At 48.7% G+C, this 22592-nt stretch overlaps 1 protein-coding gene across 4 annotated transcripts in view; it reads right to left on the bottom strand.

The window, feature by feature from the left end:
• Positions 1-22592, bottom strand: part of wdfy4 (WDFY family member 4) — a 92077-nt gene that overhangs the window by 7303 nt on the left and 62182 nt on the right. For 2 of the 4 annotated variants that reach the window (XM_061227717.1, XM_061227716.1), the window contains exons 45-57: positions 21141-21289; positions 20707-20836; positions 20200-20285; positions 19330-19380; positions 12570-12612; positions 12025-12144; positions 11376-11493; positions 9271-9380; positions 6852-7005; positions 6177-6268; positions 2867-3079; positions 2228-2354; positions 218-375 (exon numbers count right to left, since the gene is read on the bottom strand). In XM_061227717.1, coding sequence (XP_061083701.1) covers positions 218-375; positions 2228-2354; positions 2867-3079; positions 6177-6268; positions 6852-7005; positions 9271-9380; positions 11376-11493; positions 12025-12144; positions 12570-12612; positions 19330-19380; positions 20200-20285; positions 20707-20836; positions 21141-21289 — 1551 coding nt within the window. The remainder of the gene's footprint in view (positions 1-217; positions 376-2227; positions 2355-2866; positions 3080-6176; positions 6269-6851; positions 7006-9270; positions 9381-11375; positions 11494-12024; positions 12145-12569; positions 12613-19329; positions 19381-20199; positions 20286-20706; positions 20837-21140; positions 21290-22592) is intronic. The other 2 variants (XM_061227718.1, XM_061227720.1) reach the window with 2 other exon arrangements.

The raw sequence follows: 22592 nt of genomic DNA, 5'->3' as shown, positions 1-22592 counted from the left end.
CAGCTGATCAACCAGACACACCTCAACACAGATACTCTATGTACAGACCCGATCACTAACCAGACACACCTCAACACAGACACTCTATGTTAAGACCAGATCACCAACCAGACAAGCCTCAACACAGATACTCTACGTATAAACCAGATGATCAGATGGGCATGTGTACAGACCAGATCACTAACCAGAGAAGCCTCAACACAGCTGCCGAACAGACCTTTTCTGTGGAGTAGTTTCCGTAGGCGAAGGTGTTGTCGTGGAAACCCCAGGAGAAGAAAGCGTTCCAGAGGGGGGGGATGAGAAGCTTGTTCTTCTCCACGACCAGGATATCCTTCTCTCCGCACACCATGTGACCCACGGGCCCGCGAATCAGCTCTGAGGACAGAGAGCAGAGACCTTTACAACACCCGGGCCCTGTTTCACAAAGCGGGATTACCGAGTCAGCTGCACAACCACTGCCCATCAACACCATTTCAACCCAAACAGCTCACGACTAACCAACACACAGGAACCAAGAGACACAAGGGCCATTCTACACAAACAGAAACAGAAAATGTCTCGCTCAGATATTCCATACTTATATATTGTGTGTGCTTTGAGCATCAGACTAAACCATCTTTCCCAGGGGTTAATTCTCAGTTACAATTTACTGAACATTCCTATGAAGCATTAATATAATTTAAAGACAATCAGAACCAATTTAGCAATTAACAGATACTGTCACTGCTAAGTAACAAACAGCAAACAGTTTCCAGTGCAGTCCCGTTGAAGCATCTCTTACTTTTGACCAACAGTCCTCACTCCTGGTCCTGGAGAGCCGCTGGGTGTGCTGGGTTTTTTTTTGGCCTTAATATCAGCAACCAATTCAGACCCAAGAAATCAGGTGAGGCGAGTTAACTGTGTAATTAACTGCTTTAATTGATCAATTAAGTGCTGGGTAACAACAAAAGCCAGCACACCCTGCGGTTCTCCAGGACCAGGAGTGAGGACCCCAGCACACCCTGTGGCTCTCCAGGACCAGGAGTGAGGACCACTGAGTTAGACCTTCAGTCTGAGAGTGCTCTGTAAATCACACTTTAGGCATCATGAACGATGCAGCGTACCCAACACACACACACACATGCACGCACACTTACCCACACGGACACGGACACACACACACACACACACACACACACACACACACACGGACACACACACGGACACACCCGGCTATAATTGGCGAAGTCATGCAGATGCGCAGAGAGACCGTCTGTTTCCTGCCACAGTGCCCAGAACACTCTCCCACAGACGTTTTCTGCATTAACCATAATATTCACACATCCAATTTATCTTTATTTATTTATTGATCAAATGACAAACCGAAATGCAATATGCACAGAGCCGGAGCGGTGGTGGGGGGAAACTCATCTCGTTTCCCTGGGAGACTCTTTTGGGATATTCAGATTATTAAATAAGCCTCACTTGAGGCATCATCAGGTTCAGCCTAACAAACAGGCCCCTCTCCGCGCCCCTGGCCTGGGAAATGATCCGCTGAACCGTCTAGCCAGCATCTTCCCGGCCCCTCTATTGCTCCCCACAGGCCTGGCCCCGTCGTACACAGTAATTGAGGAATAGGATAAAAAAAATATAATAATACTAATAATAATAATAATTAAAAAAAAGGGACAAAAAGTGATGAAGCAAGGGCCCTCTGTTCAGCGACGCGCGCGGGGCCTGAGGAGGGGGAGGGGGCCCCGGGGCCTGAGGAGGGGGAGGGGGAGCGGGCCCCGGGGACCTGATTTCACCGGATCTCTCCGCGACGCTCGCGTTCACGCTCTCTGTGCGTCTGTGAGGCGCAGGAACGCGACTCTGCTGCTGAAATCATCTCCTGCTAGCAGCCGTCAAAAACGCGCGCGCGCACGTGTATGTTTGTGTCTGTGTGTGCATGTATGTGTGTGTGCGCGATTGTGTGTGTGTGTGTGCACACGTGTACGTATTCATGTGTGTGTGTGCATGCTTCTGTGTGCGTGGCTATGCGCGCGCGTGTGTGTGTGTGTGTGTACGTGTGTGCGCGTGTGCGTGTGCGTGTGTGTGTGTGTGTGTGTGTGTACGTGTGTGCGCGTGTGCGCGCGCGCGTGTGTGTGTGTGTACGTGTGTGTGCGTGCGTGTGCGTGTGTGTGTGTGTCTGTGTGTGACACAGTGGGTCTGAGAGAGGCAGACATTGTGTGATGAGGGATTCTCGCACCTTTGACAGGCTGGACTGATGGCTTCAGCCTGCCCAGGCTGCAGAAGAACGGCGGGCCGTGGCTGGGCCCTAGCTGATCCTTCGAGTTTTTGCGGCTGTTCCGCGCTGGGTGGGGCTTCGTGAAGAGCTGCGGAGATAAGCCAATCATTCAGTTACTGTCAGTGACATCAGCCAATCAGACTGTTGAGTACAGATGAATTATGTACTATGTAGGCTGTAGAGTACGGCTGTATGATGTTCTGTTCTGGGCTGTAGAGTTTGGATGTACAGTATGCAGTATGCAGGCTGTAGAGTATCTATGTACAGTATGATGTTGTGTTCTGGGCTGTAGAGTATGGATGTACAGTATGCAGTATGCAGGCTGTAGAGTATCCATGTACAGTATGATGTTGTGTTCTGGGCTGTAGAGTATGGATGTACAGTATGATGTTGTGTTCTGGGCTGTAGAGTATGGATGTACAGTATGTAGTATGCAGGCTGTAGAGTATGGATGTGCAGTGTGTAGTATGCAGGCTGTAGAGTATGGATGTGCAGTATGTAGTATGCAGGCTGTAGGGTATGGATGTACAGTATGTAGTATGGAGGCTGTAGAGTATGGATGTGCAGTATGTAGTGTTCTGGGCCGCAGGACCGGGGTACCTGTCGGGGGATCTGTCCGAAGTTGTTGACGAAGCCCAGGATGGTGCTCTTCTTCAGGGGGTCCCGGAGGCAGTCCGAGTCCAGCGTCTCGGCGTAGAAGTAGGGGTGGAAGGTGTTGACGGCCTCCAGCGCTGCCTGGCCCAGCTGCTTGCAGCCGAAGATCAGGTCCACCCACAGGTGCAGCTGCGAGCTGACGTACTCGCTCTCCAGGGCCTGGAACCAGAGCTGTGTCAGCCCGGCCGCAGAGCCGAGGCCCCGCTCAACACGTTCAGGCCCTTCACTCAGCCAGCCGGATCTTTATTTCACCTCTATTTCACCAGACCGATGCTAACACGGGGAGGACACGCCACCTCCGTGTCCTGAGGATCCGGCCACCCAGGACTCAAACCCAGAACTCCCATCGCGCTGACTGCTAACCAACAGTGCTAACCAATGCTAGTCATTATCCAACAGTGTTAACCACTGCTGACAAGCAATCAGATTTTTCTTTATTAATCAACAAACATGCGGTACCCAATCATGTGCCATGGAGGGCTGAGAGGTTTTCATTCCAGCCAATCACCACACCAGCTGATTTCACTCATGAGTTCCCTCCTCTCTGGGTGAAAGTGTTACTTAGTGAGATTGGTGTAGAGACTGGCTGGAATGAACACCTGAATGAGACATGGCACATCACTGGGCACCACTGCTATAAACAAGGGCAGCAAACTGATTAAAATAATGAGACAGTTAATTGTTTTTTATATTAGTGGATTCAATTGGCAGGTTAACCTGATCACTTTAAACCTGTTCCTGACATTTTAAAATAATAATCCCTGGAAACCAGTGTGAGCTGTGAGGTTCCTTCTTGCCTGTCATGGTACCATGGTAACGGGCAGCCATTTTATGAAAACCTGACTGCATCGGAATTGTTGTTTTTCTTTTCGACGTGCTCAAGTGCCGTTGACTAGAAGCCTAGAGTCGTTTGCTTAAAATTACACGCCGCCAATCTAGTTTTGTTGTTGGAAGTTTGCCCGTCACCGTTTTCATTTTGCTGGCTAACGGTGGAAAGAATACCACTTCCTTTCCCCCAAATAACAGAGACTGCATAACGTTTTTTTAAATGTTAAAACTACACATTAAAACGTGATCAGTGGTTCCCTAAGATTAGTTGGTGATCAACGCCTGATTAGTTTATTAGATTAATTTGATTAATACGATTGATAATTAACTGTTAGTTAATTGTACAGTCAAAATAAGCAGGTTCGCCCCCATAACAGAACAGAACAGAACCTGAGCTGATACGATCCCGTTTGGGAGGAACGGTAGATACCGGGGGACTTGGGTCATTGAGCATTTTAAAGAGGGTCTGACAGGGGGGGTACGCAGTCCGAGGGGTACCCCGTCTCCATCGTAATGAGGGGGGGGGGGGTCGGGCTGAACCCCCGAAATGTGGAGGCAAAACTCATTTAAATCTGCACTCAAAAAGTACTTTAAAAACATTTAAAAAAGACATATATTTTTGCTTCCGATGTGGACATTCGTCAGCGCCCCGTCGCCGTACAGCAGCACTGAAGCACTCCGAGCCTGCTCAGCCAACCTCTGCGCTGCACGCTCCGTCAGAAACACACGCAACACCTCTGCGCCGGTCCCAGAGAGCGGGCGACACGTCCCCCCCCCCCAAAGCCCAGTGACAGGAGCCCTCTGTGAACCCCCCCCCCCCGCCCCCCACCCTCATCTGCATATGAAAAGAGGAAGATGTAGACACACAAAATGGCCGCCGCTGATGTTGGCGCTGATGAAGGGGCCCGTGACGAACAGGCCCGCGGGCCAGCGGGGCTGAGAAAGGAGGCATTCATCCCAATAAGCAGCAAGCCGCAGTAATGGAGTTACCGCAGACTGCGGATATTGTGCTTGCACTGAATTGGCCCGTTATCGCGCGGGCGACGGGCGCGTTAAACAGAGTAATGGGCCTCCTTGATGAGCACAACGAGCTCTTATTATCTCCCAAATATGAAAACGAGGCGTGGGGGGGCGGGGGGCGGGGGGGCGAAGGGACTCCATCCAACGCTCTGAATAACAGAGTTTCACAACTTTCACTGAATCCACAGAGGGGCTCGTGCGCAAACCCAGCCAGGACCATAAATGTGAACGACGGACGAACGCTGGGATGCCGATGATTTGTAAAACCCCGCGCCGACGGTGGCTGAACTCATTTCCCCTCGCCCCTGATCTGTGACACAGAGCTTCCCGATATTGACTTTACCATTTACAGACTTAATCCCACTTTTTTTGGGGGGGGTTTGTAAGACTTGCTGATTGGTGAATGTTAGTAAAAGTGATCACAATATAATTTCTTTATTTACTGCATTTTATTTTCCCCCTTTCCTGGTTTTTCATTCAGCAAAGAGACACAAAGAAAAAATGAACTGAACAAGTGATAAATTCCCTAAAATGACATCACTAAAAAGGGGAGGGGGGGCCCCCCCCACAATTTTACCAAAGAAACAAAGCCACGCACTGTCCCGCTAGGGTAAGGGGTCAGTTGTTCTTGCCACACACACACATATTTTGGTCAAAATTTCAAGAAGCATCTATTTGTGGACATCCATCATCACATTAATGGCACTTGGCATGCCACTGGCTGTACGAGAAGCTGCTTGCTGTCAGCTGGATTTAGCTGTAGGACGGGGGAGGGGTGTATTGGGGCAGCCTATAGCCTCGTGGCTAAGGTGCATGACTGCAACCCAGAAGGTTGTCGGTTCAAGCCCTGGTGTAGCCACAGTAAGAGCTGCTGCTGGCTCCTTGAGCAAGGCCCTTAACCCCACATTGCCCCAAAGGGGAATTGTCCCCAGCTTAGTCTAATCAACTGTAAGTCGCTTTGGATAAAGGCTTCAGCTAAATAACAAATAATTCATTATTATTATTTCAGGGAAATTGAAATCTGGTCTTCTATCCCAGTAGCAGTCTGGTTTTTCACTCTTCCCCTCAAAACAGGACTGATTCAGACCTGCTAATTCATGGGGAGTTGGTGGCCAATTGGTGACATTCATCAATCAATTAACTAATCAAGTAGAATACAAAATCAATAGTAATACTGATCTTGAGGGTCACAGTTCAGCAACCAGGGTCTCTGGCATGGCAAACCTGGATCAAATACTTAATTGTTTGGGATTTAAATACTTTCCTGAGCTTGTCTGGTGTATTGTCTGGTGTATCTTGGTTGGCTAAGTTGCACCAGGCCAATCAAACGAGCACAGAGAAGTATTTTAATCCGAAACAATTACATATTTGTCCCAGGCCTGTCGCAGGGGAATACGGACTCACTGACCTCCCGGTGAACGCGGATGAACTCCTGGGGGTCCCCCTTCGCCCAGGGGGGCAGGATGACGTCTCCCAGGGGGGTGCCATCCTGCAGGCAGCCTTCAGACAAACACAGGGCATCAACAACACAGCAGGTACGGAACTACACTCCCAATCAGGCAGCCTTCACGGACAAACACAGGGCATCAACAACACAGCAGGTACGGAACTACACTCCCAATCAGGCAGCCTTCAGACAAACACAGGGCATCAACAACACAGCAGGTACAGAACTACACTCCCAATCAGGCAGCCTTCAGACAAACACAGGGCATCAACAACACAGCAGGTACAGAACTACACTCCCAATCAGGCAGCCTTCACGGACAAACACACGGCATCAACAACACAGCAGGTACGGAACTACACTCCCAATGCCCAGCGGTTAGAGTCGTTTACACTCACAGTCATTCAAACCACTGCCAGTCCCCTTCTGCACGCCAGCGGAACAAGGAGACTCAGGTGGACTTTAGTCAAAGTTACTTCCTCACTGACATCAGGAAGTGTTTTTTTTGTACTTTTTTTTCCCACAGGGGATTGTCAGTGTGTGGAACAGCTGTGGCAGGTTGCGTGGAGGGTTCCCCTCTCACACTGGCCCTGTTTGTCAGGAGAGAGAGGAGAGGGGGCAGCGGGGGGGGCCTACCCAGCTCGATGCCGTTGGAGTTGAGCAGGAAGTCGGGCAGGTAGTAGAACTCGGGGATCAGCTCCCGCACGTCGGACATGTTGTCCCGCGAGGCCGACTCCCACTCCTTCTTCACCGAGTAGAACATCCTATCAGCCACGTCGAACGACCCGCCCTGCCAGGACACGGACCAATCAGAACGCACTCTCTACACAACACTCGTACAGTCTGCCGAATTCGGCCATTTCCAATCTGAACTCGCCACCTTGTTAACACACCATCACTTGTATTTCATTGTGCATCAAAGGGGAAGAAAGCCGCCTGTCGCTGTACCCAACTCCCCTTCAAGCCAGGAATGTCCAATCTTGTCCAAAAAGGGCCGGTGTGGATGTAGATTTATGTTTTAGCCCAGCACTAAGACACCCGATTAACTAACAACTACTCATGTACTAATCCAGCTCCTGAATCAAGTCCTGGATGAGTAGAATCAGGTGAGGCAGCGCTGGGATAAAATAAAAACCTGCACCCCACAGCGGATAAAATGGACATCCCTGCGGGAGGACCGGTGTCATTCATTGGTCAGTCCCCAAATACAACATTTACAGAGAGAGAGAAAGAGAGAGACAGAGAGCGAGAAAAGAGAGAGAGTGAGAGCGCAATGGCAGTGAAAAGCACATTATGAATGAGACAGAAAAAAAACATAATAATGCAATAACAATAATGAAAATCTCCCGTTATGGATGCTGGGGAAGACAATTCACTCCATCCCACCGACGCACAAGCGATAGCTCTCCCCCAAACAGAGATGGCAGTAAATTAGGACAAGATGCAGAACCGCGAGGCACATTAAATATCTCACACGTTACATTACAGTCAGACGGGTTTGCCCAAGGCTGACTGAAGCTTTTCATTTTTCTTTTCTTTTTTTTTTTTGTGTGTGGATTTTTATAAGTCCTGATAGAAAGCTCTTGAGAATGGCGTAATTTCTGGTAAAAAGATTACCCATATTGAATGAAAATAATATATACATGGTAAACGCTGTTAGATGCGCAAATCAGGTTACAGATATTACAGCACTGAAGAATGTTGCTCTCCTGTAGCCAAACGCATGCGGGCGCGCCCAACACCTTTATTGTTTTATGCCGACTATTAAATATGCACGACACTTTATTTTAATCAATTGGATCGCCGTGCACAAACGCGGTGCTTTTAAAGGACGAAACCTGATTTTTTGTGTGCTTTTGACACTAATGCGTTTATTTGCATATATATTGAAATTGTGTTTTCATTTTTCCAAAACAGAAGGAAGTTTAAAAGGAGTCGGGAGGAAACCACAACAAAATGGCAGCCGTTTAATTTAAGCGGCTAATGTGGGAATGGCAGGTGCGTCGAGGCAGTGAGATTCCCAGATGCCCCGGCCCCTCAGCCAGTGAAGCTCCCACCCCTACAGACAGACTCCTGGGGTAAAAGCCAATTCTTCTCATTACATATTCCTGTGACATCACATCACCTTCTGGGTGCAACACATATTCAGTCGTCCCCTAAATCCGTTTTCTCCTGGCCTACAAACAGCAGCAGAACTCACCTGTAGAACAGAGGGACTCACCTGTAGAGACAGGACTCACCTGTAGAACAGCAGACTCACCTGTAGAACAGTAGACTCACCTATAAAACAGTAGACTCACCTGCAGAACAGCAGGACTCACCTGTAGAACAGCAGACTCACCTGTAGAACAGAGGGACTCACCTGTAGAACAGTAGACTCACCTGTAGAACAGCAGGACTCACCTGTAGAACAGAGGGACTCACCTGTAGAACAGCAGACTCACCTGTAGAACAGAGGGACTCACCTGTAGAACAGTAGACTCACCTGTAGAACAGCAGGACTCACCTGTAGAACAGAGGGACTCACCTGTAGAACAGCAGACTCACCTGTAGAACAGTAGACTCACCTGTAGAACAGAGGGACTCACCTGTAGAACAGCAGACTCACCTGTAGAACAGCAGACTCACCTGTAGAACAGAGGGACTCACCTGTAGAACAGAGGGACTCACCTGTAGAACAGAGGGACTCGCCTGTAGAAACATGACTCACCTGTAGAACAGCAGACTCACCTGTAGAACAGCAGAACTCACCTGTAGAACAGAGGGACTCACCTGTAGAACAGAGGGACTCACCTGTAGAACAGTAGACTCACCTGTAGAACAGCAGAACTCACCTGTAGAACAGAGGGACTCACCTGTAGAACAGTAGACTCACCTGTAGAACAGCAGGACTCACCTGTAGAGACAGGACTCACCTGTAGAACAGCAGACTCACCTGTAGAACAGCAGAACTCACCTGTAGAACAGCAGGACTCACCTGTAGAACAGCAGGACTCACCTGTAGAACAGCAGAACTCACCTGCGGAACAGAACACCTGCAGAACAGCAGACTCACCTGCAGGGACAGGAAGGTCTGGGAGAAGGGCTCCATCCTCACCAGCATGGAGGAGACGATGATGGCGGAGGAGTAGTGAGTGCAGTAATGACACTGCGCTGACAGGTCACCTGCAACAGGCCCACAATGCACCGGGAGGAGCATGAGTCACATGACACACTGTTCCACAGCATCGTAAAGGTGAGATCACTCACCTCACCTAGCCTAGTGGCTAAGGTGCTTGACTGGGAACCAAAAGCCTCAGTGTGGCCACAGTAAGATCAGTGCAGCTGTTGGGCCCTTAACCGCACATTGCTCAATCTGATCAACTGCAAGTCGCTTTGGACAAAAGCTAAATAACTGTAATGTAGTGTAGGGAAAATTACAGTGTGACTGGGCATTTTGAACTGCTTCCCAAACCCAATATATGTACCCTAATGATGAGGATATTAGGCCTGGCCTTCTGCTCTGATTCTGTTCGTTCGCTGCTACTCTGTAAATCGTCTTTGTGAGTTTTCTGCAAAAAGAAATATTTAATTTGACTTGATTTAAAAACAATTAGGAAACAATAAGCCATTATTTTAGAGAGTGCATTTTACTCAAGAAATTGGCAGGGATTCTATCAACAATTGTCTTTAACTCTGACAATTAGTATCTGACAATTAAAAACAATAATTAATTTTCTTCTCAAACACAGACTGGAAAATACTGACTTTGTAAAGACAAAATGAAATGTTTGCACACACTTAAAAGACAAAGTTAAGGAGAAATGTTGATTAAATATAGTCCATGAAAACTAATCCGGCTGGTAGACTTATCCACACACAGCATGTCCATGTCCTCTGACCTATGACCTCTGACCTCTCCAGAGTTAAATTTTCAATGCTAACGTCCAGTCATCCCAGTTCAACCTCACTCTTAGCCACTTTTTGCTCGATGGCTAAAATGTATCCAGCTCCCCGGAACACACCCAGGAGATTACACCGGGTATTAATTTGGGTTTTATGAGGTGGTATCGTTCTGACCTGCGTACGATCCCATTTTAACTGAACTGTCCTTTGCTTTATCTCACATGGTGCTGTCACTGGAGGCCACATCTGAACACACCTCTGTCTCATTTCTTTGGTTGGCCCAGCAGAGGTCACTGGCCAAGATGGATCCAGACTTTGTTGGTCTTTTTCAATACAATTCAGTTGTCTTTGTACAGCGCTTTTTACAGTGTCTGTCACACAGCGGCTTCACAAAGAGCCCAGGCCTGAGACCCCCTCAGAGGAAGCCTCAGGCAACAGTGGCAGGAGAAACTCCCTGACTAACAGGAAGAAACCTTGAGCAGAACCGGGCTGAGAGGGGGGAGCCCATCTGCTGAGAGTATGTCAGCAACAAAGTCCCTAAAAGGACGGGAGGTTTTAGAGACTGTGTGAAAAGTCACCTGTGTGTGAGGCAGGTAGGTTCAGTAATTAAGGAGTTCTCAGGGATACCCCTGATTCAGACCGCACAGGCAGCGCATATGAGATTAACCCTAAAGCACTGCACTCAATAAAGCAAACATCCATACAGCTGATTGACAAGCCAACGAGCCAATAGCTGTGATTGAATAATGCCCAGCACAGGGGTATCCTGGAGGGCAGCAGTGCCTGCAGGATCTTGGTGTTTCAGCACTGAAGTGATCCTGTGGGCGACACTGACTCAGGCGGTAAGAACAATACACCTGGCAGTCAGAGGGTTGCCGGTTCGATTCCGCCCTGGGTGTGTCGAAGTGTCCCTGAGCAAGACGGCTAACCCCTAAATGCTCCTGATGAGCTGGTTGGTGTGTGAATTGGTGTGAATGAGAAGCATCAATTGTACAGTGCTTTGGATAAAGGTGCTATATAAATGCTGACCATTTACCATCATATAAGTCACTGATTCTCTAAAGAGTCTACACAGCTGACAGCAAAAACCTACAGACAAGACCCTCCAAGACGGACAACCTTTAAGATTTGTTTTTTTGTGATTTTCTTTTCTTTTTTTAGTATTTCTCCAAAAAAAAAAAAAAAAAGGTTTGTACACAATGATGTGACACTGAGCTCAGAGACTCATTCAGGCCTGAACAGGTGCGTTGTTGTGTCAATAAACCCTGGGCTCACCGTCGTTGTTTTCCACCTCGTTGTATCGCTGGATGAACTTCTCTTTCCTCTTGTCCGTCTGGGCGCCCATAGGTTTGGACAGGTCTCGGAATGTCGCCGGGCTGGAGAGATCAAGTGTCTGTGGGAGGAGAACCACAAAACAATCAGTGGATTACACACACATACATACAACAGCAGAGTGCTGAGGCAGGAACTCACCGAACAGGAAGTCTGCCTTTGATGCCATTCAAAGACAATGCACACAAATGCACGCAAATCAGGATCATAAAAACAAACAAAATTTCCCTAATCCTTCCATTATCTCACCTGCGTATTCCTGGACAGGGGCACAAATACACCCCGGACAAGTCACACGAACCATTCACTCACACAGTTGCACTGAAGGACAATTTAGACTCTCCAATGAAGCTACCCTGCGAGTGTTTGCAAACCCACACGGCCGGCATTCGAACCCGAGACCTTGCTACCTACTCCACCACCCGAACTATCTACATCAAGGAATGTCATAAGAGCATACACTTTAAACGCTTTCTAAGCCTAGGCCAGCTAATAGCTAATAGCTAACAGCAGCAGGGAATGCTCATCGCTAAAGCCAAACACTTGCAGCCCTGTGCAGGGTGTGGAAATCAGTGGTTGGGGCGAGCCGCACCTCGGAGTCGTAGTCTGCCAGGACCCAGGGGAACACTGGATACTGCATCAGGTCATTGTACGTCCGCCCGGCCATGGTGTTCAGGTGCATCAGGTACTCAAAGTTACTCATCTCTCCTCTCTGCAGAGAACAAACACAGTCAGCACACTCATCTCCCAGGGGAGGGTCATCCACCCTTTCCATCCAGCCTTTCAAATCCGCTTTGTGACAGATAAACTAAGTGCAGACAAGGCAAGTAGAAGGTGGGGATGAACAGTGATTGGTGTCTAAGATGGTTCTTCCATAGATAAGTGTTCCATGGATGCTGCCATACATTACATGTTGGCCAAGTGATCAAACGAGCCAAGCTGATATAAAAAGTTTAATTTTTCAAAAGAAGATTTCATTTTATTTTTAACAGCCCATCCCAGTTAAATCACCGTTAATCATACCAGGCAGCTTTGTGATTGGCCAAAATGTTCACCGAGAACGTACAGTACAGCCACATTACTTCACGATGGACCACACTAACATCATGTGTGTCATGTGTAAACGCCGGCTCATACCTGCCACTTCAGCAGGGCCGCCTTCTCTGCGCCCGCCGTCTTCCTGAAAGAACAGAGCGACACAATCACATCATTTACAGTTTTTAAGGTTGGTTTTGATTCATATAATTTAAAAAAAAAGGTATAAATCAAATAAAAAAATGTTAGTAATGGTAAATGGTAAATGGTAAATGGCTGGCATTAATATAGTGCCTTTATCCAAAGCGCTATCCAAATCCTTTTTTAATTCCAATTACAGTAATTGCATGGTAATTACAATGTTATTCCAAAAAAGTAATGCGTAAATGCTAACAACATAAAATATTCACAGAAAAAAAACAAAAACATAAAAATCTGCATCACTGAATATCTATCTGATCTTGAAAATCATGAAGTTTTCTGTTGGCACTTTCACAGTAAACAGTGACTCAAAGCGAAATCATCGCCAAGCTGCTGGAAAAGGGTGTAATCCATCCCAAAGGACAAGTGGATGACACAGCCTGCCCATCTTCAAGCGCAGGGATATGATTAATGAGCAGCTAAGAGCCCTCAAGGGCTGGTAACGAAGCTCCCTTTTTTAAACACGGGGGGGGTGGGGGGGGGGCAAGGCACAGAACCCCCGCACCGCCGGCTGATCCATCATCTCTCAGACGACCGGCTTCACACTCCGTGTCGTTCGGGAGGAGGCGCAGATCAGTCGGCTGAAACGCGCCATTCCTTCTCAGCTCGCCGTCGGGAAAACCCCGTTTTGTTTGCTCTCGCGGAGTTGCGCTAGCCGCTTCCCGCTTCCCGCTTCCCGCCGTACGCTGTACGCTCTCGCGTGTGTGTCAGCCCGTAATCAGCGGGAGCGCCTCGGTGCGCTAACGCTCCAGGCTAGCCCGGGTGAGCGAGCAAGGCCTACAGACCCCTGAACCCCGTGCGACAGACGCTAAACCCCAGTCTCAGCCTCTACCTGCACTGCTCACTGCCCTACCCTGCTGGGGAAAAAAAACTGCTCAAGCTAGGTTTTGAAAGAACTGGTAGCTGGTTGACCAGGCAACCAGCTCAGACAAGCTACCAGCACTAGCTGGCTGACCAGCTCATACCCAGCTAGACTTTACGACCAGCTAAGCTATGCTGGTTGACCAGCTCATACCCAGCAAGACCAGCTTTAAAGACCAGCTTGGACATGCTGGTTGACCAGCTCATAGCCAGCAAGACCAGCTTTATGACCAGCTCAATATTCAAGCTTAATAGCCTTAACTCCAGCCTTAACTTAAGATACAGTGTGGTGCAGACCACAGGCATTACACACTTTCAACACATACAGTATCACACACACACAGGGACACACAGGGAGGTTGACTTTGGCACTTTCTGTCCTGTGACCCCAACACCATCTGCGACCCTCTCTGCTTTCCTTCCCTTCTGGTAAAGTGAAAAAAACACACACACACACACAAAAAACACACTCTCTGCCGCGTGTGAGTCAGTGACAGAGCGGCAAACCTCACACACAGGAGAGTTCTGTTGCTTAGTAACCGTTAAACAAGGCTGAGCTTGCTGGTGAACACTGTTGAAAGAAAGAAGTGCGTGAGAGAGAGAGAGACAGACAGGCCAGTTGCCATTTCCTTTTCGGTATTTTAATTTCTGCCCAAAGCTACAGAACGTAAACCTCTGGTTACAAAGGCAGTGTTCTAACAGGGCCTAACGACCGGGCCGGTTTCACGAAAAACACTGACTGAAGATCAGAAATCTTCGATGCGGGGCAGCACTCCTGTGTCGGCAGTGGTGTTCTAACCAGGACCGGCCTGCACTCATCTGTGAGAGAATTCCCTAAAGAGCTGGTAAGACAAAACATACTTTAAGTTAATTACTACCATCCCTGAACTCTAAATCATTTTTGGTCTCTTTATATTAACTCATATAATGGTACTCTGAATTGTTTTTACGTAGCTGAGGCAATGTTTCAAGAGATTATTAACAAGCTAAAATGGGAGGTAGATCATAATAAATAATGCCAGTAAAGAGAGAGATGCTTTGCTTAACTAGTGAAAAAAAAAAAAAAAAAAAACGCAGCCATATGTCGCAACAATATGCATGTTCATTTCACATTCAAAAGCAAAAGATTTTCATCTTTTTTTGAGAAAATCTAATTTCACTTCACATCACGTTCCAAAAATACTCCATTTAATTTATTTGCATGGCTTACTTCCAAAATTAAATAAACCATGAAAAAAGCTAAAAAAAAATGCTAAGAGAAACTGCAAATTATTATTATTTTTTAATTCAGATGGTCAATTGCTTTTTGTGTCTAAAGAGCACATTGAGTTTCTGTTGCTGTTAAAATAATAAACCGAAATGATATTGAGCATTAATTCTAGATAAATTCTGAACAGTATTAATTTCGTAGTGGTGCCCTCCCCATGCCATCAGTGTACCTACATAATGGAATGAAAGTGAATGATACCCGGGACCAGGCCGGAGTCGTGTTATTATTTTTAAAAAGCTTGTTAAGTGAATAATCTCACGGACAGAGCCGCAGACTTCCACACACGCGCGCGAGTCGCTCCAGATAGGAGGGGGGATATCATCCGAATCAGCTAAAAGTGCATTATCTCCTCTTCACGCGCTGGAATATGATTAATGAGCAGCCCAGGGGCCTGAAGGGCTCTTTAAACGGGACGGGGCGGTGTGGAGGCGCGAACGCCACCGTTTTCCCCCCTCGAACCGTCATCTATCACGGCCCTGATTCCACTTCATCCACGCGCGGCGCGCTGCAGATCAATCAGCCGCCGTGTGTGTGGGTTTCTCCAGCGCCGCGTAAAACAGACATTTGTGTGTTTTTTTTGTTTTTTTTTTCTCTCCCCACAAAATGACACGGGCGGCGGTAGTCACTGTGTGTTAATGTTAATTAGAGCAGAGAGTGTCTGACACCACCCCTCCAGGCTAGGACGGGTGAGTGAGCAGGAGTCACGACTAGACACGCTACCCCCCTCATCTCCGTTAAAGGCCAGGCTTCCCTCCACGGAAACGGCGCCCCTGCTTTAAATAACGCCCCCAACGCCCTCAGACTTCATCCCTCTGGGCAGTGAGGTAGCCACCGCAGAATTACCTCCGGCACGTTCCCGCGAAGCGCCGGGTGTTAATAACGGGAGGGCCTCATCGTGCTGAAGCTACGCGCTTAAACGTGGGAGAAAGTTCTAGCAAGGCAGGCGTGATAGCTCAGACTTCCCCCGCAAGGCTCCGCAGCCTACATCACACCACTCTCTCAAACTCCAAAAGCGCTGCTCCTGAGTAACTGGGATGAGTCAAACGCAGGACCAATGACCCCACAGGGTTCACTAAAGTACATCTTAACTTACTCTCTTATCTTATCTTAAGTTCCCCGCTTAGCTACGGTTGGCTGGTAGCCACCGTTTCCATAGCGAGTCTTTGCCATCGTGTTTGTTGGTGATGATAACAGATCTCTTGAGTAGTGTTGCTCTATGAGTTTAAAGTTAAAGTTAAACTGCATCATCTTTTTTGGTGATGATTACAGATCTCTTGCGTAGTGTTGATCTATGAGTTTAAAGTTAAACTTGAACTGCATCATGTTTGTTGGTGATGATGACAGATCTCTTGCGTAGTGCAGATCTCTGAGTTTAAAGTTAAACCGCGTGTTAATCTCTCCACCGCAGCGCGATGGCGGTGGGGAAGAAGAAGGCGGCGGGGGGGAAGGTGCGGATCACGCTGAAGATGGCGAGGAGCGCGGTGAGGACCACGCCGGACGGGAAGCGGCGTCTGGACCTGAGCAAGCGCGGCCTGGACACCTTCCCCAAGTGCCTGCTGAAGCTGAGCGACGTGGACGAGCTGGACCTGAGCCGCAACCTGCTGCAGAAGCTCCCGGAGAGCATCGAGCGCTTCGCCAACCTGCGCTGCCTGGACCTGCACAGCAACCGGCTGGAGCGCCTCCCGGAGGCCGTGGGGCGCATGCGCGGCCTGCGGCACCTCAACCTGAGCGACAACCGGCTGGGCCCCGGCGTGCCGGCGGAGATCGGCGCGCTGTCCGCCCTGCGCTCGCTCAACCTGGGCCTGAACCGGCTGGAGACGCTGCCGCCCGCCCTGCGGGGCCTCACGGAGCTGCGGGAGCTGGCGCTGTTCGACAACCTGCTGCGCGACGTGCCCGACGACGTCCGGAACCTTCCGCACCTGCGCCGCATCAACGTGGAGCGCAACCCGCTGGTCGCCCGCGGCGACGGCGCCCCGGCCGCGCCCCCGCCGCCGGCCACGCCCCGGTACCTGCGCAGCGAGGGCGAGCTCTGCCGCGCCTGTCTGCGGAGGAGCCAGGAGAGGCGGGACGGCCCCGCGCGCAGCAGCCTCTCTCCCAGCGGCCGCGGCCGGTTCCCCGGCCTCAGCACCCCCAACTCCGTGGCCTGGGAGACGCAGGGCCTGTGGAGGGTCAGGGCCTCCAGCGCAGCGTGGTCGCCGGAGGTGGAGTGACCAAACGCCCCGGACAACGCCCCTCGACTACTACCGCTCTCCAAGCTTCGCCTGATCGCCGGGCTCTCGCTGAATCTAAAATGGCCGCCAGTGCGGATGATTGGAGGATCTCCCCCCGGCTGCAGGCAGGAGGCTGTTGGTGGGAAACTCTTGTATCTCAGTATGCAGCTGAGGACAGAGCTGGGTGATAAATCCTAATGACATCCTGACCACTCTAATCTTCTGATATACACTCACTGAGCACTTTATTAGGTAGACCTGTGCACCGGCTTGTTAATGCAACTATTTAATCAGCCAATCATGTGGCAACAAGTAAATGCATAAAAGCACGCAGACATGGTCAAGAGGTTCAGATGTTTTTCAGACCAAATGTCAGAATTGTCTGAAATCCTAGTGGATTATTAGCTTCCTTTTCAGATTTTGTTCTCTGTAATCCCACCTGATTTGGGAGTGAACCTCAGAACCTCAGAAATGACAGCCAATCAGCTTCCGTGTGATCATGTGATACTGAATGACAGTACTAAATGACCCAATCATAACGCGCACACATACTGTACATACACACACGCACGCATGCACGCACACGGTATGTATAACAAATATATAAACCAAAATGTTATTTTGAAGAATATAGACACCACATACAATTACCTATTAAATACGTTTACGTTTTAGAAATTAAGTATAAAGCACCACATTTTCCTCACATAAATTCCTCTACATTAAAATGCCTTTCAATGACTGTTGCAAAGGAAAGAATTAAGCACATTCCCTGATGACCAAAGCTGTGTTCTTTATTATGGTGTAATTCAATATACTGGGACAAATCAGAAAAGGGTTTTATGGAACCTGATAACAGTAAGATAATATTACACTGTTAACTGCTACTTTAATTTTAATTTTACTTCTAATTTTTATTTTTATTTTACTTCTAATCGACTAAATGTTACATTTACCTTCTCTTGTACGAGCCAAAGAATTATTAACTGAAATTGTACTTGAGTTGTTTCTTTGAAAATCTCAACCTGTTATTTGAGAGTATTTTATAATACACGTTTAGGCAATGCAATTCAGGAGCAAATTCAATAACAGTTTTTAATTATGCATGTATTGTTTGTCTCATGTATTCACACACAAACACACACACACACACACACACGTTTATATTCTGCTACTATACCAGAGAGCAAAAATATTATTGTACTCCATTTTGTTTGTTACAAACAGACAGACTGGCAGTTACAGTGCATCAGTGAATGTCTCCTAACGGAGGTTATACAGCACCTCCAAACACACTGTGGAACACGATAATGACAGCCTGCAGCTGATGAGACACAGGGCGCTACATCGGGCCGGGTTCACACGGACGCGTACGTCTGCTGCCACGCGTGACTCGCACAGAAACACGGTTTCATTTCCACAGCGAGCCGCCCCCTGAAACCACGCTCGACAGGAGAGGGGGGCGAGATGGAGTCGGCGGAAGAACATTAAAATGATATTCGAAGGGGGGCTTACCGCACCCTGGTAGACAATTACGGAGAGAGAAACGGTAAATTCTCCGGGTCCTACTGCCGTTAGGAAACGCGCGGAGAGCTGAGGAACGCAAGCTGGCTCTTCTTTAATTGGGAGCAGATCTCCTGGTTATAGTGCTGACGTTTCAGCGTAATGGCCTGCTCACGCTGTCAATCTCAGAGATTAGAGCGCGGCGTTCTGGGCCATTCATTTACGCGTGTGCACAAATAACAATGTACGCACAGACACATACATTCACACAGAAGGACATACACACATAATCGCACACGCACACACGTGTATGCACAAGTACACACGTACACCCACAGACATACAGTACGTGCACATAAGAACACACACATTTACACAAACACACACAAACATACATTGCACATGTAGACAGAAATACACATGTACTCATATACACACACACACACACACACACACACACACACACACTCAAAAAAAAAAGAAAAAAATCTTCCCACCGATATTACACTCGACTGATATTACTGTCAATTTTACTGTTGTTAGAATAGTTATGGCAGTTATTATCATTTACAATATTACACCAAGTGTTAGTATTACGAGTATTGAATTGGATATTATATATATTATATATTTTATGAATTCAGAGCCGTATGGAGCACCTGACACAGTTCATTTAGCGGAGCTGGAAGTGATTACAGTGCCTGGGCCAGGAGGCAGGGCCTGTTCACAGCGCAGGCAGAGAGCAGAGCTCAGTTTGAGGGGTACCCCGCTACGGGGGGAGGGGGTACTGGGACCAAGGGGTACAGGGGGGTCTTACCTCGCGTCGGTGACCGTTCTGCCCTTCAGTGAGGGCACAATAGAGCACAGCCTGCAGAGAGTGAGAGAGAGAGGGGACGTCAGCGGTGCGCCGTGGCCACCGGGCGACTGCTAATGCTAACGCTAACAGTGTGACCACAGGGTGCCTGCTAATGCTAATGCTAACAGTGTGACCACAGAGCAACCACTAATGCTAATGCTAACACTGGGACCACCGGGCGACTGCTAATGCTAACGCTAACAGTGTGACCACAGAGCACCGACTAATACTAATGCTAACACTGGGACCACCGGGTGACTGCTAATGCTAACACTAACAGTGTGGCCACAGAGCACCGACTAATACTAATGCTAACACTGGGACCACCGGGTGACTGCTAATACTAATGCTAACACTGTGACCACAGGGTAACTGCTAATGCTAACACTGGGACCACAGAGCACCCACTAACGCTAACGCTAAAAGTGTGACCACAGCGCACCGACTAATGTTAACACTGCGACCGCAGGGTGACTGCTAATGCTAATGCCGATAATTTGATCGCAGGATGGTAGCTAATGCTGTGACCACAGGGTGCCGGCTAATGGCAACAGTGTGACTGCAGAGCACACCTACTCACACTAATGCCAACACGGTGACCACAGGGTAACGGCTAATGCTAACGACTACTGCTAATGGCGACAATTTGATCGCAGGATGGTGGGTAATGCTAACAGTGTGAACGCATAACACCCACTAACGCTAACACAGTGTGACCACAGGGCGGCTAACGCTAACACTGTGACTGCAAGGTGCCCACTAATGCGAACACGGTGACCACAGGGCGCTAGCCAACGCTAATGCCAACGGCAACACCAACGCTGTGACTACCATTTGAAAGCGGAGCGATGCTCTTTATTCTGGAAGACCAGGAATGTCGACTGCCCGCTCCTCATGAAGATCTCCAGGGCATTGTCCTGAAAAAGAAGAAGAAAAAGCATAAAAACATCAAACAGAAATTCCTTCCGCCAATCCCCTCCAAACCGAAACGCACAACGAGCCCATAAAATAAATTAAACCTGCGTTCCACCGTACATATTACTAGTTCGCTCCAATATTTTTTATTATGAACTTCTTTGGGGGGTGGGAGGTGGGGAGTAGGATAGGGGGGGGACTAATTTGAGCAAAGACTTGTTCTTCCTCCACCTGCCAACACACTTCGGATGAAAAGGCGAGGGATTATTGGAGAGAAAACGTATTTCGCCACAATTAAATAAGATTTGGGCGACGGTGATTCCAGCCTCGTTATGAGGGGCTATAAACGGGGTGTTTAGTCATTTGGGAGGATGCGTGCCCGCCCCAGGGAGGGGTCTGGACGCTTTTATTATGAAGTCTCACCTCCAACAGGAAGCGAGCAAAATGGGCGTCCTTCACTTCCTCATACGCATAGCGTCGGCAGGAAGGGGGTGTGGTCTCGGACGAGGGCGTGGTCAAGAACATGCTGCAGATGAAGGAATCCCGAACACTGCTGTCATAAACGCACACGCACACGCACACACAAACACACACACAAACACACACAGACACACACGCACGCACACACACACACACACACACACACACAACAAACACAAACAACAGACACAAACACACACACGCACACACACACGCACAACAAACACAAACAAAAAACAGAGTTTTAGTATCATCAGCATCCATCGCCATTCAAATAAAGGTAAATGCTCCAGGTTTTAAGTCACGTCTACCTGCTTTTAAAAAATACAGGTATAAATGTGCTCTGAGTTGTTATGGGTCTGGTGTTGGTGCTGTACCTGGTGGGGTGGTGGTTCTTACAGCACACGTCCCCCGATGGAGACAAAGTGAAGCCCTCGCAGATATAGAAATGACTCTTCCCGAATAACAGCACTCCCTCTGTCACGATGTGTCCGCTGACGATGACCACACAGAGCTTGCTTTTCACCTGGGAGAGAAGCGCCTCCACGTCACAACACTGCTCACAGTAATCTACAGGATAATCCTGAGTTTCCACATTAAAACACTGGCAAACCGCTGACCGGTTATCTACATGATCTACCTGTGAAACAGCATGCTGGTCTGATACAAAGGTGTGAACAAAAACCTTACTAAACTCTATGTTCAGAATTTCTTTTTAGTATGGGTGATATCATACTATCAATAAGAAGTGCATTGCATTGGTTTCTTTCTGCTACACAAAAAAATGAAACATATCTTTGTGAAGTTTCCTTGGAAACAAATTCAATTTCCTTATGGGTGACATGGAATAACATCCTATCTTTAAAAATGAGAGCGAATTAAAAATGGGTATTAAGCAAATATTCAGTCTTCAAATCCATTGGATAAACGGTGAAGCACAGAGAGGACAATAGGTTTCACAGTGACCTGCAAGTAGACACGTGCAGATTCTGCTCACAAAGAACCAAAACAAACACTGACTTGTCTAGTCACAGGGCTCCTGTATTCCTGGTTGAATATGTCAAATTAACAATGAAGAGGCTTCAAAAGCTACAGTGTCATTTGTTGTCTGGGAAGAGCTGCAAGGCTTGAATTGTTGAACGTGCAACCCAACACCAGCCTTTCAGTTTACACGCACACGGCGCTAAGCAACAGAGAAGCAGCACCCTCGTGTAGATCGCAAGTTTCCCAAACGCGCTCGTGTTTGGATCGCACGTTTCCCAAACGCGCTCGTGTCTCGATCGCACGTTTCCCAAACGCGCCCGTGTCCCAAACGCGCCCGTGTCCCAAACGCGCCCGTGTCTCGACCGCACGTTTCCCAAACGCGCCCGTGTCTTCAGCGTGCATTTCCCAAACTTGACGTTTGACACACCGCGGCATGACGGGGTCGTAGTGGGGGGGGGGGGGCAGAGGGTGGCTGGACAGACCGCCCCGGAACCTTCCGGAACAGCCGCGCGGGCGGGAAGCGGGGTCGGCGAGCCGGCGGAGCCGTAATCACGGAGCGGTTAATTTCACGGCCCCCGCCTGCACCTGGGCCCCCTCCCCTCCCCTCCCCCGGCCCCCAGGGGCCCCGGAACCATATGGGGTCCCGGCGAACCCAGGGAGAGATCCGCCATTAATACAAATCAAATAAAGACCCCCCCACCACCACCCCGCCAGCCCACGCGGCAGAAAGCCGCCCGTTTATTGCGAGTATTAATCAATGACACACACACACACACAATCGGCGCGCGCTAATTGATTAGCGCCCGGGTGGCGAGGGGCTCCACCTGGTCATCCTTTTCTCTGGA

This window comes from Conger conger, chromosome 18, assembly GCF_963514075.1.
Source record: "Conger conger chromosome 18, fConCon1.1, whole genome shotgun sequence".
NCBI lineage: Eukaryota > Metazoa > Chordata > Actinopteri > Anguilliformes > Congridae > Conger > Conger conger.
The sequence above is the reverse complement of the archived record's forward strand: the minus strand, read 5'-3'. Positions and strand labels throughout refer to the sequence as shown.